Source organism: Ornithorhynchus anatinus, chromosome 10 (assembly GCF_004115215.2).
Source record: "Ornithorhynchus anatinus isolate Pmale09 chromosome 10, mOrnAna1.pri.v4, whole genome shotgun sequence".
NCBI lineage: Eukaryota > Metazoa > Chordata > Mammalia > Monotremata > Ornithorhynchidae > Ornithorhynchus > Ornithorhynchus anatinus.
The window spans coordinates 46,926,375-46,938,608 of NC_041737.1; the positions used below are offsets into that span (position 1 = coordinate 46,926,375).

The 12,234-nt window shown below is 57.3% G+C and overlaps 2 protein-coding genes across 7 annotated transcripts in view; both read left to right on the plus strand.

The window, feature by feature from the left end:
• AHCYL2 (adenosylhomocysteinase like 2) overlaps window positions 1–1,581 on the plus strand; it is a 114,524-nt gene extending 112,943 nt beyond the window's left edge. For all 5 annotated transcript variants that reach the window (XM_029073285.2, XM_007670864.4, XM_001509779.6 and 2 more), the window contains 3 exons: window positions 86–164; window positions 780–900; window positions 1,397–1,581. In XM_029073285.2, coding sequence (XP_028929118.1) covers window positions 86–164; window positions 780–900; window positions 1,397–1,403 — 207 coding nt within the window. In that variant the 3' untranslated portion in view covers window positions 1,404–1,581. The remainder of the gene's footprint in view (window positions 1–85; window positions 165–779; window positions 901–1,396) is intronic.
• Window positions 1,582–8,752: 7,171 nt separating this feature from the next.
• STRIP2 (striatin interacting protein 2) overlaps window positions 8,753–12,234 on the plus strand; it is a 33,961-nt gene continuing 30,479 nt past the window's right edge. For both annotated transcript variants that reach the window (XM_007670881.3, XM_007670897.3), the window contains exons 1-2: window positions 8,753–8,930; window positions 11,824–11,893. In XM_007670881.3, the coding sequence (XP_007669071.3) occupies window positions 8,769–8,930; window positions 11,824–11,893 (232 nt within the window). In that variant the 5' untranslated portion in view covers window positions 8,753–8,768. The remainder of the gene's footprint in view (window positions 8,931–11,823; window positions 11,894–12,234) is intronic.

The window sequence follows — 12,234 nt, forward strand, 5'->3', positions numbered from 1 at the left end:
CCGGAGAAGGGCGGGCAGCATCTGGCCTGCATCAGAGGGCCCAGACGGGCAGTCGACAGCCCCCTTCTGTCTGCTTCTCTTCCAGGCCCTCGCCTTGATCGAACTGTACAACGCCCCCGAGGGACGCTACAAGCAGGACGTCTACCTGCTGCCCAAGAAAATGGGTAAGACCTGGTCGGGACTTGCTGAGGTGGACCCAGCCACTTACTCAGAGCCACTGGGCTTTTCCTGGGGAGCAGAGTTCGTAGCAGCAGGAGCCAGGACTCTTGGGTTCTGGTCTCAACTGGGCCCTTGACTTGCCGCCTGTGACCCTAGGGGCAACTGGGCCCCTTTCTGCCGTCAATCTACCCATCCGTGATCCCTAGAGAATTCGCAAGAGGAAGGAGGGATGAGGAAGCTTTTCCTGAGGTCCTCGGCCCAAGCGTAAAAGGAAGAGCTCACCCCTCCGTGACTAGCAGGAGATCGAGAGCCCGGCCACCTCCGTTTCACCCATCTGGTGCCTGGGCTGCTGCAACCGCCACCTTCCTACTCCTCTTCTCACCCTCCCTATCCTCACTTCCAGCAGTCCAAGCCAGTCTTTCCACCTCTGCCGGCTTCACTCACCCCAACCCCACCCCTGCTAGCCTGCTCCTAGCAATAATGGCTACGGGGGCTCTGAGCAGGGCATCCGAGCCAGGGGGAGTGGTCTGAGGCGAGGGATCGGAGCTCCGACTGCTTCTCAGGGAGGGGCCCGTTAGGACAGGAGGAGGCTTCCTCATTGAGACTTGGATCTGTTCCAGATGAATACGTGGCGAGTCTCCACCTGCCCACCTTCGACGCCCACCTGACCGAGCTGACGGACGAGCAGGCCAAGTACCTGGGGCTCAACAAGAACGGGCCCTTCAAGCCCAACTACTACAGGTGCTGCCCGGCCACGGGGGCTTTGGAATTGGGAGGAAGGGGAGGAGGGCTCTCAAGGCTTTGGGGCTGTGGAGAGGGGTTCCCAAGGCTCTGGGAGAGGGGGAGAGGGGCTCTGGGGCAGAGGGAAAGGGAATCCCCCATCTTCCTGGGCACTGGAGCTGGCTTTTGTGCCACCCTGAGACTTAGGGAGATGCAGAAAGACTCAGGAGGTCCCGAAGGGTCTGCTGTTCCCTCCTCGTCCGTCCTATCTCTTTCCTCTCCCTCATCCAGGCCCTCCCCCGCAACACACACACACACTACTTCGAGGCTTCCCTGGACCTCCTCTCTGCACTCCCCTCCCTCAGCTCCTGGGTAGGGGTTCTCTGTGGTGAGCCAGTCTGCCCTGGCATTCCCAGAATGTGGTCCCCGCCCTCCCACCTCCAGGGTTCTCCTGCGGCCCGCCCCGGCGCACCGCCGGCCAAGGATGTCACCGTCCCTTCTTCCCTTCTCCCTGTAGGTATTAAGGTTCTCTATCTGAAGCCCGAAGGAGTCTAGGGAACCAGAACCCCACGTCTCTTCTCCACTACTGTACAGGATGGAACCCAGCAAGCTGCTTCCCCCGTTAGAGCCGGCTGCCGTGCTCTCTTCGTAGACAGTGTGTTAGGTTATTTATTTATTAAAAAACTAGAGCCTGTGCCCGCAGCCTCTGCCCCCGGTTTGGTTACTGCCCTGGGTTGGCGAGAGCTGCGGGGGACAGGCGGGGCCGGGATGGAGGGTGGGGGTGGGGGTGGCGGGGGGGATCGTGCTCCCTATATTTTCTGTTTCGTTTCCCCCGTTGGCTTTGCGTCCCCCTTGACGGCTGTATCGTTCTCCGGGGCCCGGGGGGCTTCCTCTGGACTCTTTGCGACGGATCTTCAGCGGCTTCCAGTCGGCTTCGGCTCTTCCCCGGGATTCTGTGGGGAGGGGGCAGAGCCAGTCCTGGCAGGAGCCACCAAATCCCCACGGCCCCAAGGAGCCAGGGCCCAGCCAGCGCGAACACTGCCTTTACTCTGGAACTGGCCTGGGGTCGGGGGTGAGGGAACCATAGCTTCAGTCAGCCTTGCCACATCACAACTCTGCCCACCTCCCCCCCCGGGAGGGACCCCGCTCCGCTCTCTAACTCTCCTCTGGTTGAGGGCGGTGCCCTACGGGGCCCACTCCATCATCTCAGCGGCATTTCTCTGCCCTTTGTGCCAGCGTCCTGGGTCGACCAGAGCTCTGCTAAGGGAAGGCCCTGGGGGCGCCCCTGCTGGAGTCACCTCACAAAGTAGGCTTGCCCTGTGGTCAGGCAGCCCGCTAACACCCAGGAGAGCCCGCGCGGCCCCCAAGCGGCTAGCCCGGATGGGAGGAGGCTGGTCTGGGGAGTACGCTACCCTCACCCGGAGTGGGCAGCCGTGAGTTCAACTTTGGGACCCGAGGCTCAGGGGGGCTGGAGCCACCTGCACCTGAAGAGACAGGTGCTGCCCAAGGAACAGGTGGCCCCCGGCAGGGCTCTCCGAGTTGCTCCAGAGTCGTCACTAGGCCAAGTGTCACAGGGTTCACAACCACCCGGTCTGAACTCATCAAGTATTTATTCCCGGGGGCCCTGCCTGGGTGGAGCTGAGATCCAGTTACCCCACCGCCTCTGTCTTGCTGTCTTTCTTCACTCCCTGCCCTCACTCAGCCTATTCTGGCCGAGAGGGATCCAGCTAGGCCCAGGGTGGGTCACCTCAGTCAGTTGTACTCGGTGAACACCAGCTCTGCCATTCCAGGACCCCTTTCCTGACAGCCCAGGGTGAGCAGAATCCCAGAATCCGCCCGCTGCCCGACGCGAACATGACCTGGCTCATTAGCCAGCTAACGGGAGGGGAAGTGACCTCAGGAACGTTTTAGTGTATTTTAGCCCAGCAGCCTGGAATCTGACGGGCCGTCCCGGCTCGACAGACAGGGTGGGTCCAGTGGGATCGGCCCCGGCGCTGGCTCCTTGATTGACCTGTACACCTGCCCGGTCGGTAGCTGGCATCTGAGGTCCCGGCTGCTCTACCCCACTTCCTCGCCCCCGTCCTCCTCTGCCGTCTGCCGGCCCGGACTCTAGGAGCTGCTCTGAGGCCACGCAGACTGTAGCGGGGAGGGAGAGGTGGGTGGGGATCTGGGTCCAAAATGCTCCCTGCCTCCCCAGGAGGGAGGCAGCCAGCCACTGTCCAGGTCCTGCACCGATCCTGCGTGTGTCACGTGGAACTTGCCCCGTGCAGATTCAGGACAGAACCAAAATATCCTTCCAAAAAATGACCTCCAACACCCCACTTGGCAGGTGCCGTGTCCACGGCCCCTCAACTGGAGCTGCCAAGGAATCCCAGCTAGAGTTCCTGGTTTTGTGCCAGAGCCAGCCCCCTGGGGCCCCTGACCAAAGCTGTTATCTGACCTTCCTGCAGAAGAGTGTGTAAAATGGAGAGGTGTGGAGCAGAGCTGCTCCTCCATCCCCGTCCCCTCTCCCCAGATTGCTGGGTTTCATAAGACACAGGGCGGGTGGGTTACCGTGGAAGAAGAGATTGGGCCCGCCAAACTGTCGTCTCCCGGAGAGCCAGCCTGGACTGGGTCAGGAGACCCACGGGAATCCACCAACCCAGACCCTATGTAACCTAACAGCTGGGGGAGTGAGGGGCCAGCTTTGTTCCACATCTCACCCATTTTACCACCTCCCCTGCAGGAAGGCCAAATTACAGCTTTAGTTGGGCCTCCCCGCCACGAAGTGGGCCCCACCATGGTGCGGTCTGCTCTGGCTAGGAAGGGGGAGCCCAGTCCATGTAAGTGGACTTAAACGACGGGAAAGGCTGGTCCCGTGGCATCCTCCTGGGGAGAAGAGATGCTACCTTGGCTCACCTGCCTCTCTGCAGTCCTTTGGGGCTGGACTCTGGAGTGACAACCCCGGATCTTTGTCCTCCATGGGCTCCTTGGGCTTATCCCACCCCATCGGGGCTCATCCCATGAGTTCCAGAGCAAAGCCTCCACCCACTCCCTCAACACCCCGACCCCCGCGAAGCTCCCTGAGCTAGTGGGGGATCCAGCACGTGGAAGAGGCTGAGCTCATCGGTGAATGAGTGCTGGTTCCGGCCCTCATTTGCCTTCTGTGTAGCTAAGTTTTTAAAAGAGAAATGAAAGATGCTCCAGAACGGGTGGGGTCCATCCGCCAGCCCTGATCTCCCCTTCTCCTGAGTGTGAATCCTGGGACTTCAGCTCCTGTAAAGCTTCCTCGCTGTTCAGCTTCTCCCTAGTGGATCTGGAATCGCTGCTCCCGTGGTTGTCTCAGAACTAACTCTGTCATGGTTTTAAAGAAATCAGTGCGTTGTTAAATAAAGCTTTTTTTTAAAATAAAACAAATTAGGAAAGGAAAATAGGCAACACCAGCAAATTATATGCGAATCATTCAGTTCTGAACTAAAAATCTCTCTATATACATACACACAATATATCATACAGTAATCATCTAGTTCTCATTGCCATCCTACCAAAAGGAAAGAAAGCCCTCCGCTTCCGAGGGGTTGATGGAATCTTTGTGTCTGAGTGATTGTATTAGATCAGCAATAACGACTCTGTAATCTCAAAACACAAATAAAACGCTGCAAAATCATATCGTTCTCCGGAGTGTTTTCCACCGGTTAGCCCGGAACCAGAAAGGACTTTGTGCCTCTGGCTGGAGAGGCGGGAGAGGGTCAAGTTGCAGATGGGGTTGGGCGGCTTCCAACTCGGTCCAGTCGGCCCCGCCAAAGGAGCGTGTTGTTTTCTCCGCTTGCCCAGTACGGGGGGCTGAAGCCCTCAGAGTCCATCAGCGGCTGGGCCCGGTTTCCAGGCTGCGTGGGTTCCAGGCTGAGGAGCTCGGTGCCGCGGGAGGTGAGGCGGGGAGTTCCCTCAGAGGGAGAGCAGAGAAATCTGGGAGCCGAGGCCTGGGTCCGGGCGGCCTCTGGCTAGATGGAGGGCTCTGGCCCCCAGGAGGGCTCCCAGCAGGGAGGAGGAAGTGGCCTTCCCAGGGATTCACATATCCAACAACCTGCTCTCTCTCAGCAGTGCGATGGGGCCCTGGTGACCTTGGACAAGGTCAGCCTTCTATTTTGGCGGCTGGCTCCTGGGTCTTGTTCTTGTTCCTTGCCTGCTCAGCCACAACACCTCTGCAGAACTTGTTCTTGACCTCTGGCTCCATTCCTCCCAGCTGCAGTGCCAGAACAGACTGAAGGAAAGAGAGGAAGTGGTGTCTTCCCGTGGGGAGAACTGGTGAATTAGCGTTGGTTCATTCAGTTGTATTTACTGAGTGCTTGCTGTGTTCAGTGTACTAAGTGCTTGGGAGACGCCTGTTTCTGTGCTCTTTTAGAGGAACTTAGTGCAGGAAGAATGGGTTGGAGGTGAGGGTTCCTGGGTGCCTCTGTGCTCCTCATCGAGTCTCCTACCTCTCCAGGTTGCAGGGCTCGATGATAATAATCGGGGCAGTCACTAAGCACTGCTAAGTACTAGGGTATTCATTCATTCAATAGTACTTATTGAGCATTACTTTGTGCAGAGCACTGTACTAAGCGCTTGGAATGAACAAATCGGTAACAGACAGTCCCTGCCCTTCGACGGGCTTACAGTCTAATCGGGGGAGACGGACAGACAAAGACAATAGCGATAGATAGAATCAAGGGGATGAACATCTCATTAAAACAATCGCAAATAAATAGAATCAAGGGGATGTACATCTCATTAACAAAATAAATAGGGTAATGAAAATCTATACAGTTGAGCGGAGGAGCACAGTGCTGAGGGGAGGGGGAGGAGCAGAGGGAAAGGGGGGAAAAGAGGGCTTAGCTGAGGGGAGGTGAAGGGGGGTAGAGGGGAGCAGAGGGAGGGAAAAGGGAAAGCTCAGTCTGGCAAGGCCTCTTGGAGGAGGTGAGCTCTAAGTAGGGTTTTGAAGAAGGGAAGAGAATTAGTTTGGCAGAGGTGAGGAGGGAGGGCGTTACGGGACCGCGGGAGGACGTGGCCCAGGGGTCGACGGCGTAGGCGAGAACGGGGGACGGTGAGGAGGTGGGCGGCGGAGGAGCGGAGCGTGCGGGGTGGGCAGTGGAAAGAGAGAAGGGAGGAGAGGTAGGAGGGGGCAAGGTGATAGTGAGCCTCGAAGCCTAGAGTGAGAAGTTTTTGTTTCGTGCGGAGGTCGATAGGCAACCGCTGGAGGTTTTTAAGAAGGGGAGTGACATGCCCAGAGCTCAGCCTGGGCAGGCCTCTTGGAGGAGGTGAGCTGTCAGTAGAGCATTGAAGAGGGAAAGAGAGTTAATTTGGCAGACGTGAGGAGACTGTGAGCCCGTCATGGGGCCCGGATGGTCTCTCTCTGTTGCCGTTTTGTCCATTCCGAGCACTCAGTACAGTGCTCTGCACATAGAAACAGCATGGCTCAACGGAAAGAGCCCGGGCTTGGGAGTCAGAGGTCATGGGTTCTAATCCCGGCTCCCCCACTTGTCAGCAGGGTGACTTTGGGTAGGTCACTTCACTTCTCTGGGCCTCGGTTCCCTCGTCTGGAAAATGGGGATGAAGACGGTGAGCCCCACGGGGATCGACCTCATCGCCTAGTATCTCCCCCAGCGCTTGGAACAGTGCTTGGCACATAGCAAGCGCTTAGCAAATACCATTATTATTAGTAGTAGTAGCATGGCTCAGTGGAAAGAGCCTGGGCTTGGGAACCAGAGGTCATGGGTTCGAATCCCAGCTCTGCCACTTGGCAGCTGTGTGACTGTGGGCAAGTCACTTCACTTCTCTGGGCCTCGGTTCCCTCATCTGTCAAATGGGAATGAAGACTGTGAGCCCCACGTGGGACAACCTGATGACCTTGTATCTACCCTAGCGCTTAAAACAGTGCTCTGCACATAGTAAGCGCTTAACAAATACCATCATTATTATTATAATTATTATTACTAAGCACTCAATAAATACTGTTGAATGAGTGAAAGGAAAGCAGGGAGGCCGGGGGCACGGATGGAAGTGTCTTTATTGCCATTGTTCTTGTCTGTCCATCTCCCCCGATTAGACTGTAAGCCCGTCAAACGGCAGGGACTGTCTCTGTCTGTTGCCGACTTGTTCATCCCAAGCGCTTAGTACAGTGCTCTGCACATAGTAAGTGCTCAATAAATACTATTGAATGAATGAATGAAAGTGTAGGTGGGAGCAGCGTGGCTCAGTGGAAAGAGCCGGGCTTGGGAGTCAGAGGTCATGGGTTTGAATTCTGACTCTGCCACTTAGCTGTATGACTGTGGGCAAGTCACTTACCCTATAGGTAATGACCCTATAGGTCATTACCCTATTTATTTTGTTAATGAGATGTACATCACCCTGGTTCTATTTATTTGCTACTGTTTTAATGAGATGTTCTTCCCCTCGATTCTATTTATTGCCATTGTTCTTGTCTGTCCGTCTCCCCCGATTAGACCGTAAGCCCATCAAAGGGCAGGGACCGTCTCTATCTCTTACCGATTTGTACATTCCAAGCGCTTAGTACAGTGCTCTGCACATAATAACAATGTTGGTATTTGTTAAGCGCTTACTATGTGCAGAGCACTGTTCTAAGTGCTGGGGTAAACACAGGGGAATCAGGTTGTCCCACGCGGGGCTCACAGTCTTAATCCCCATTTTACAGATGAGGGAACTGAGGCACAGAGAAGTTAAGTGACTTGCCCACAGTCACACAGCTGACAAGTGGCAGAGCCGGGATTCGAACTCATGAGCCCTGACTCCAAAGCCCGTGCTCTTTCCACTGCGCCACGCTGCTTCCGTGGCGCTTACATAGTATCACATATTACATAGCTTACATAGTAAGCGCTCAATAAATACTATTGAATGAATGAATGAACTTAACTTCTCTGTGCCTCAGTTCCCTCATCTGTAAAATGGGGATGAAGACCGTGAGCCCCACGTGGGACAACCCGATGACCCCGTATCTCCCCCAGCGCTCAGAACAGTGCTCTGCACATAGTAAGCACTCAATAAATACTATCGAATGAATGAACTTCTCTGTGCCTCAGTTCCCTCATCTGTAAAATGGGGATGAAGACCGTGAGCCTCACGTGGGGCAACCCGATGACCCCGTATCTCCCCCAGCGCTCAGAATAATAATGTTGGTATTTGTCAAGCGCTTACTACGTGCCGAGCACTGTTCTAAGCGCTGGGGTAGATACAGGGTCATCGGGTTGTCCCCACTTGAGGCTCCCAGTTAATCCCCATTTTCCAGATGAGGCGACTGAGGCCCAGAGAAGTGAAGTGACTTGCCCACAGTCACCCAGCTGACAAGGGGCAGAGCCGGGATTCGAACTCGTGACCTGTAGACTCCCAAGCCCGGCCTCTTTCCCCTGACCCACGCTGCTTCTCAGAACAGTCCGCTGCACAGAGTAAGCGCTTAACAGAGACCAACGCGATTATTATCATTCGGCTCCTGGGGGCGAATCCCAGCTCTGCCCCTTGTCAGCCGGGTGACCGTGGGCAAGTCACTTCACTTCTCGGTGCCTCAGTTCCCTCATCTGGAAAATGGGGATGAAGACCGTGAGCCCCACGTGGGACAACCTGATTCCCCTGTGTCTCCCCCAGCGCTTAGAACGATGCTCGGCACATAGTAAGCGCTTAACAGATACCAACATTATTATTATTATTGTTAAGGCGTCCGGAGGAGGAGGCGGCGGGGCCAGCGGGTCCTCAATGAACCCCCCTCCCCGGGTCCCAGCCAATCGCGGCCCCGGAGGCGGGCAACAGGGGCGAGTCCGGGCCAATCAGCGCTCGAGGGGCGGGGCCGGGGGCCGGGGGTCCGGGGTCCGGGGCCCGGAGGGTCGGGGGGCCAAGGGGCAGCGGGCGCCGGGAGGAGCGGCATGGACGAGGCCGGGGCCTGCGGGGCCAACAGGGCCAAGCAGCAGCAGCAGCAGCAGCAGCAGCAGCAGCAGCAGCAGCAGATGCAGCAGCAGCAGCAGCAGCAGCAACAACCGACGCCGAAGAGCCGCGAGTTGTTCCGAAACCAGCGCAGGGAGTCGGAGGTGAGCGGCGGGGGGCTGGAGCCCGGGCGCCCGAGCTGCCCCTCGGGGACAGATGTGACCCCCATTCAATAGTCTTTATTTATTGAGCGCTTACTGTGTGCAGAGCGCCGTACTGAGCGCTTGGAATGAACAAGTCGGCCACCCCCTTGCTCTAAGGGCATCCCCTTCATTCTACTGAGAGTCCCGAGGTCCTCTTGTTTTCATTTCGTCCTCTTTTGCTCTGCCTACCCCCCTCCCCCGTTATTATTATTATCATTATTAAGCGCTCGATAAATACTATCGAACGAATGAAAGGAAAGCGGGGAGGCCGGGGGCGCGGATGGAGTAATAATAATGTTGGTATCTGTTAAGCGCTCACTCTGTGCAGAGCGCCCTTCTAAGCGCTGGGGGAGATAGATACAAGGGTCATCAGGTGGTCCCACGTGAGGCGCCCGGTCTTCATCCCCATTTTCCAGATGAGGGAACTGAGGCACAGAGAGTGAAGTAATAATGTTGGTTTCCGTTAGGCGCTTACTATGTGCAGAGCGCCGTTCTAAGTGCCGGGGGAGATAGAGGGTCATCAGGTGGTCCCACGTGAGGCGCCCAGTCTTCATCCCCATTTTCCAGATGAGGAAACTGAGGCACAGAGAGTGAAGTAATAATGTTGGTGTTGGTTAAGCGCTTACAACCACTGTTCTAAGCGCTGGGGTAGATACAGGGGAATGAGGTGGTCCCACGTGAGGCTCACGGTCTTCACCCCCATTTTACAGATGAGGGACCTGAGGCACAGAGAAGTGAAGTGACTGGCCCACAGTCACACAGCTGACAAGTGGCAGAGCCGGGTTTGGAACCCGTGACCTCTGACTCCCAAGCCCGGGCTCTTGCCACTGAGCCACGCTGCTCAATAAATGCTACTGAATGAATGAATGCACCAGCTGCCCCTTCCCTCCTCCTTCCCCTCCCTTTTCCCGCGGAGCCGGAGACACCCCCCCCCCCCCCCCCCCCCGCCTCACCGGTGAGGGTCCGGACCCCGGCCCGCCCTGTCCGCAGTTCCCGTCCCTCCCCCTGGCCAGCCCGGCCCTCTGGGCAGCACGATGCCCTCGACCCCCTCCTCCCAGCCGGGGTGGTAACAAACAGAAGCAGCTGCAGCCCCCACCCCCCCTCCGCCTCTCTCTCGGCGTCGGGGGGAGGATCGGGGAAATGGCCGAGGCTGAAAACCCCAGTGGGGTGAAGGACCGAAGCGGCGTCTGCCCTCCAGCCGCTGTGTGACCGCCGGCCACCCGCGACCCTCTCTGTGCGGGCGGAGGGGGAGCAGGCCCGGCAGGGGGACGGGAGCGAGGGAGGGTGGGTGCGCAACCCAGGGAAGAGAACCCCTTCCCCACCCGCGCCTGGCCCTGGCAGCACCGGTGGGGGAACGACGAGGTCCGAAAGTCGAAAAGATAATAATAATGGCGTCTGTTAAGCGCTTACTGTGTGTCAAGCACTGTTCTAAGCGCTGGGGTAGATAGGAGGGTATCGGGTTGTCCCACGTGGGCCTCACAGCCTTACTCCCCATTTTACGTACGAAGTAACTCGGGCACAGAGAACTAAAGTGACTTGCCCGAAATCACACAGTGGGCAATTGGGATTAGAACCCACGACCTCTGACTCCCAAGCCCGTGCTCTCTCCGCTGAGCCGCCACACATCTGAAGGGTCCAGTCCGAAGGAGGCCCCGGACTCACTCACCTCTTGGGCCCCCCGGGGATAGAGCTCTTTCCCTCCAGCAGCCATTTTTCTCCCTGCAAGGCCCAGCGGACTGTCCCCGGACCTAGGGACTCAGCCCACGTTCTACATGTCACGGGGGCCTGGGGAGCGGCTGCCCGCATCCTAGATCCCGGTCTGGAGGAGAGAGGGGACCCAGGACTAGAACCCAGGAGTCTTGCCCCCCAGTCTCCCACAGACACCAAGCTGCCCCCATCCCTTCCTTTTCCTAGTAACTGCAGCCTCTAATGATAATAATAATGATAATGAGTAACAGTAATTATGGTATTTGTTAAGCGCTTACTATGTGCCAGGCACTGTACTAAGCAAATTGGGTTGGACACAGTCCCTGTCCCACAGAGGACTCACAGTCTTAATCCCCATTTTCCAGATGAGGTCACTGAGGCACAGAGAAGTTAAATGGCATGCCCAAGGTCACACACCAGAGAAGTGGCAGAGCCCGGGATTAGAACCCAAGTCCTCCGACTCCCAAGCCCGTGCTCTTTCCACTGAGTCCCGCTGCTTCTCTGAAACGCAGCTGTCAAAGGGGTCGGCTGCTCAGCACGGGCGTTCTTCACCACCCTGCTCCCTGCCTGCTGGCTTGAAAAACGGGCTTCTTGCTAACCGACCTTCACACCGAAGCCCCTCCGTTTAGGGTCCAGCCCTTAACCCTGCTACCCTGTCTATCCCCCGGACCCTTCGGAGAGCAGCAAAGAGGCGAGTTATAAGCTGGGCCGGAGGGCCAAGAGAAAGCAGGTGTTGGACACGAAGGAGACCTATATTTACCTGCAGCTCAGGGAACCACCCACCATCACCCTCATTTCGGCCAGCGGAGAGGAGAGCGAGCCTAGGGCGGGGGAGAGACCCTGCCCCCTACCTCCTTAGGGAGATCCGGAGCGTGGCTCCAGGTGGCATCTGGGCCTTGCTGTGTGTTTCCTGAAGGGCAGGTCTGGGTCCTGCCCATCCAGGGGCTATTTTTAGAGCAGGTGCGGAGGCCGTGGCTGTGAACTGCTCCCCACTTCCCCCTTAACAAACCTCGGAGAACTCGACCCGGCCTCTCCGACCCTCGCACGGGTCTGATCGCCGCCCACCGACTCCCTCCCTGGGGCTTCTCGGCTGGAGTTCTCGCCGTGGCCAAACGTTGGTTTCCTCAGCCGGTATTCTCCGTCTCAGGGCTCCGTGGACTGTCCCAATCTGGAGTTCGAGTACGGGGACGCCGACGGCCATGCAGCCGAGTTGTCAGGTATGGAGCGACTCGGCCCCGACGTCGGGGAACTGAGTTTCTGGCCTCTCATACGGGTTGTCCCCTGCCCCCGTTCAGTGGTACCCGATCTCGATCCCCTCCTCTTGCGTCTTCCAACTGGTTCTTGGCTGGAGAGGCCCCTCAGGCCCTGTCTCTTGCTCACTCACTCAGTGAATCGATCGATCGTATTTATCGAGTGCTTCCCGTGGGCAGAGCACTGTACCGAGCGCTTGAGAAAGCACAGTGTAATGCTACGACAGTATATCAGACGCATTCGTGCTCTTTCGGTCTCCATCCGCTTCTTATTGAACACCGAGCCCTTGAGGCTATGGGCCTGGGAT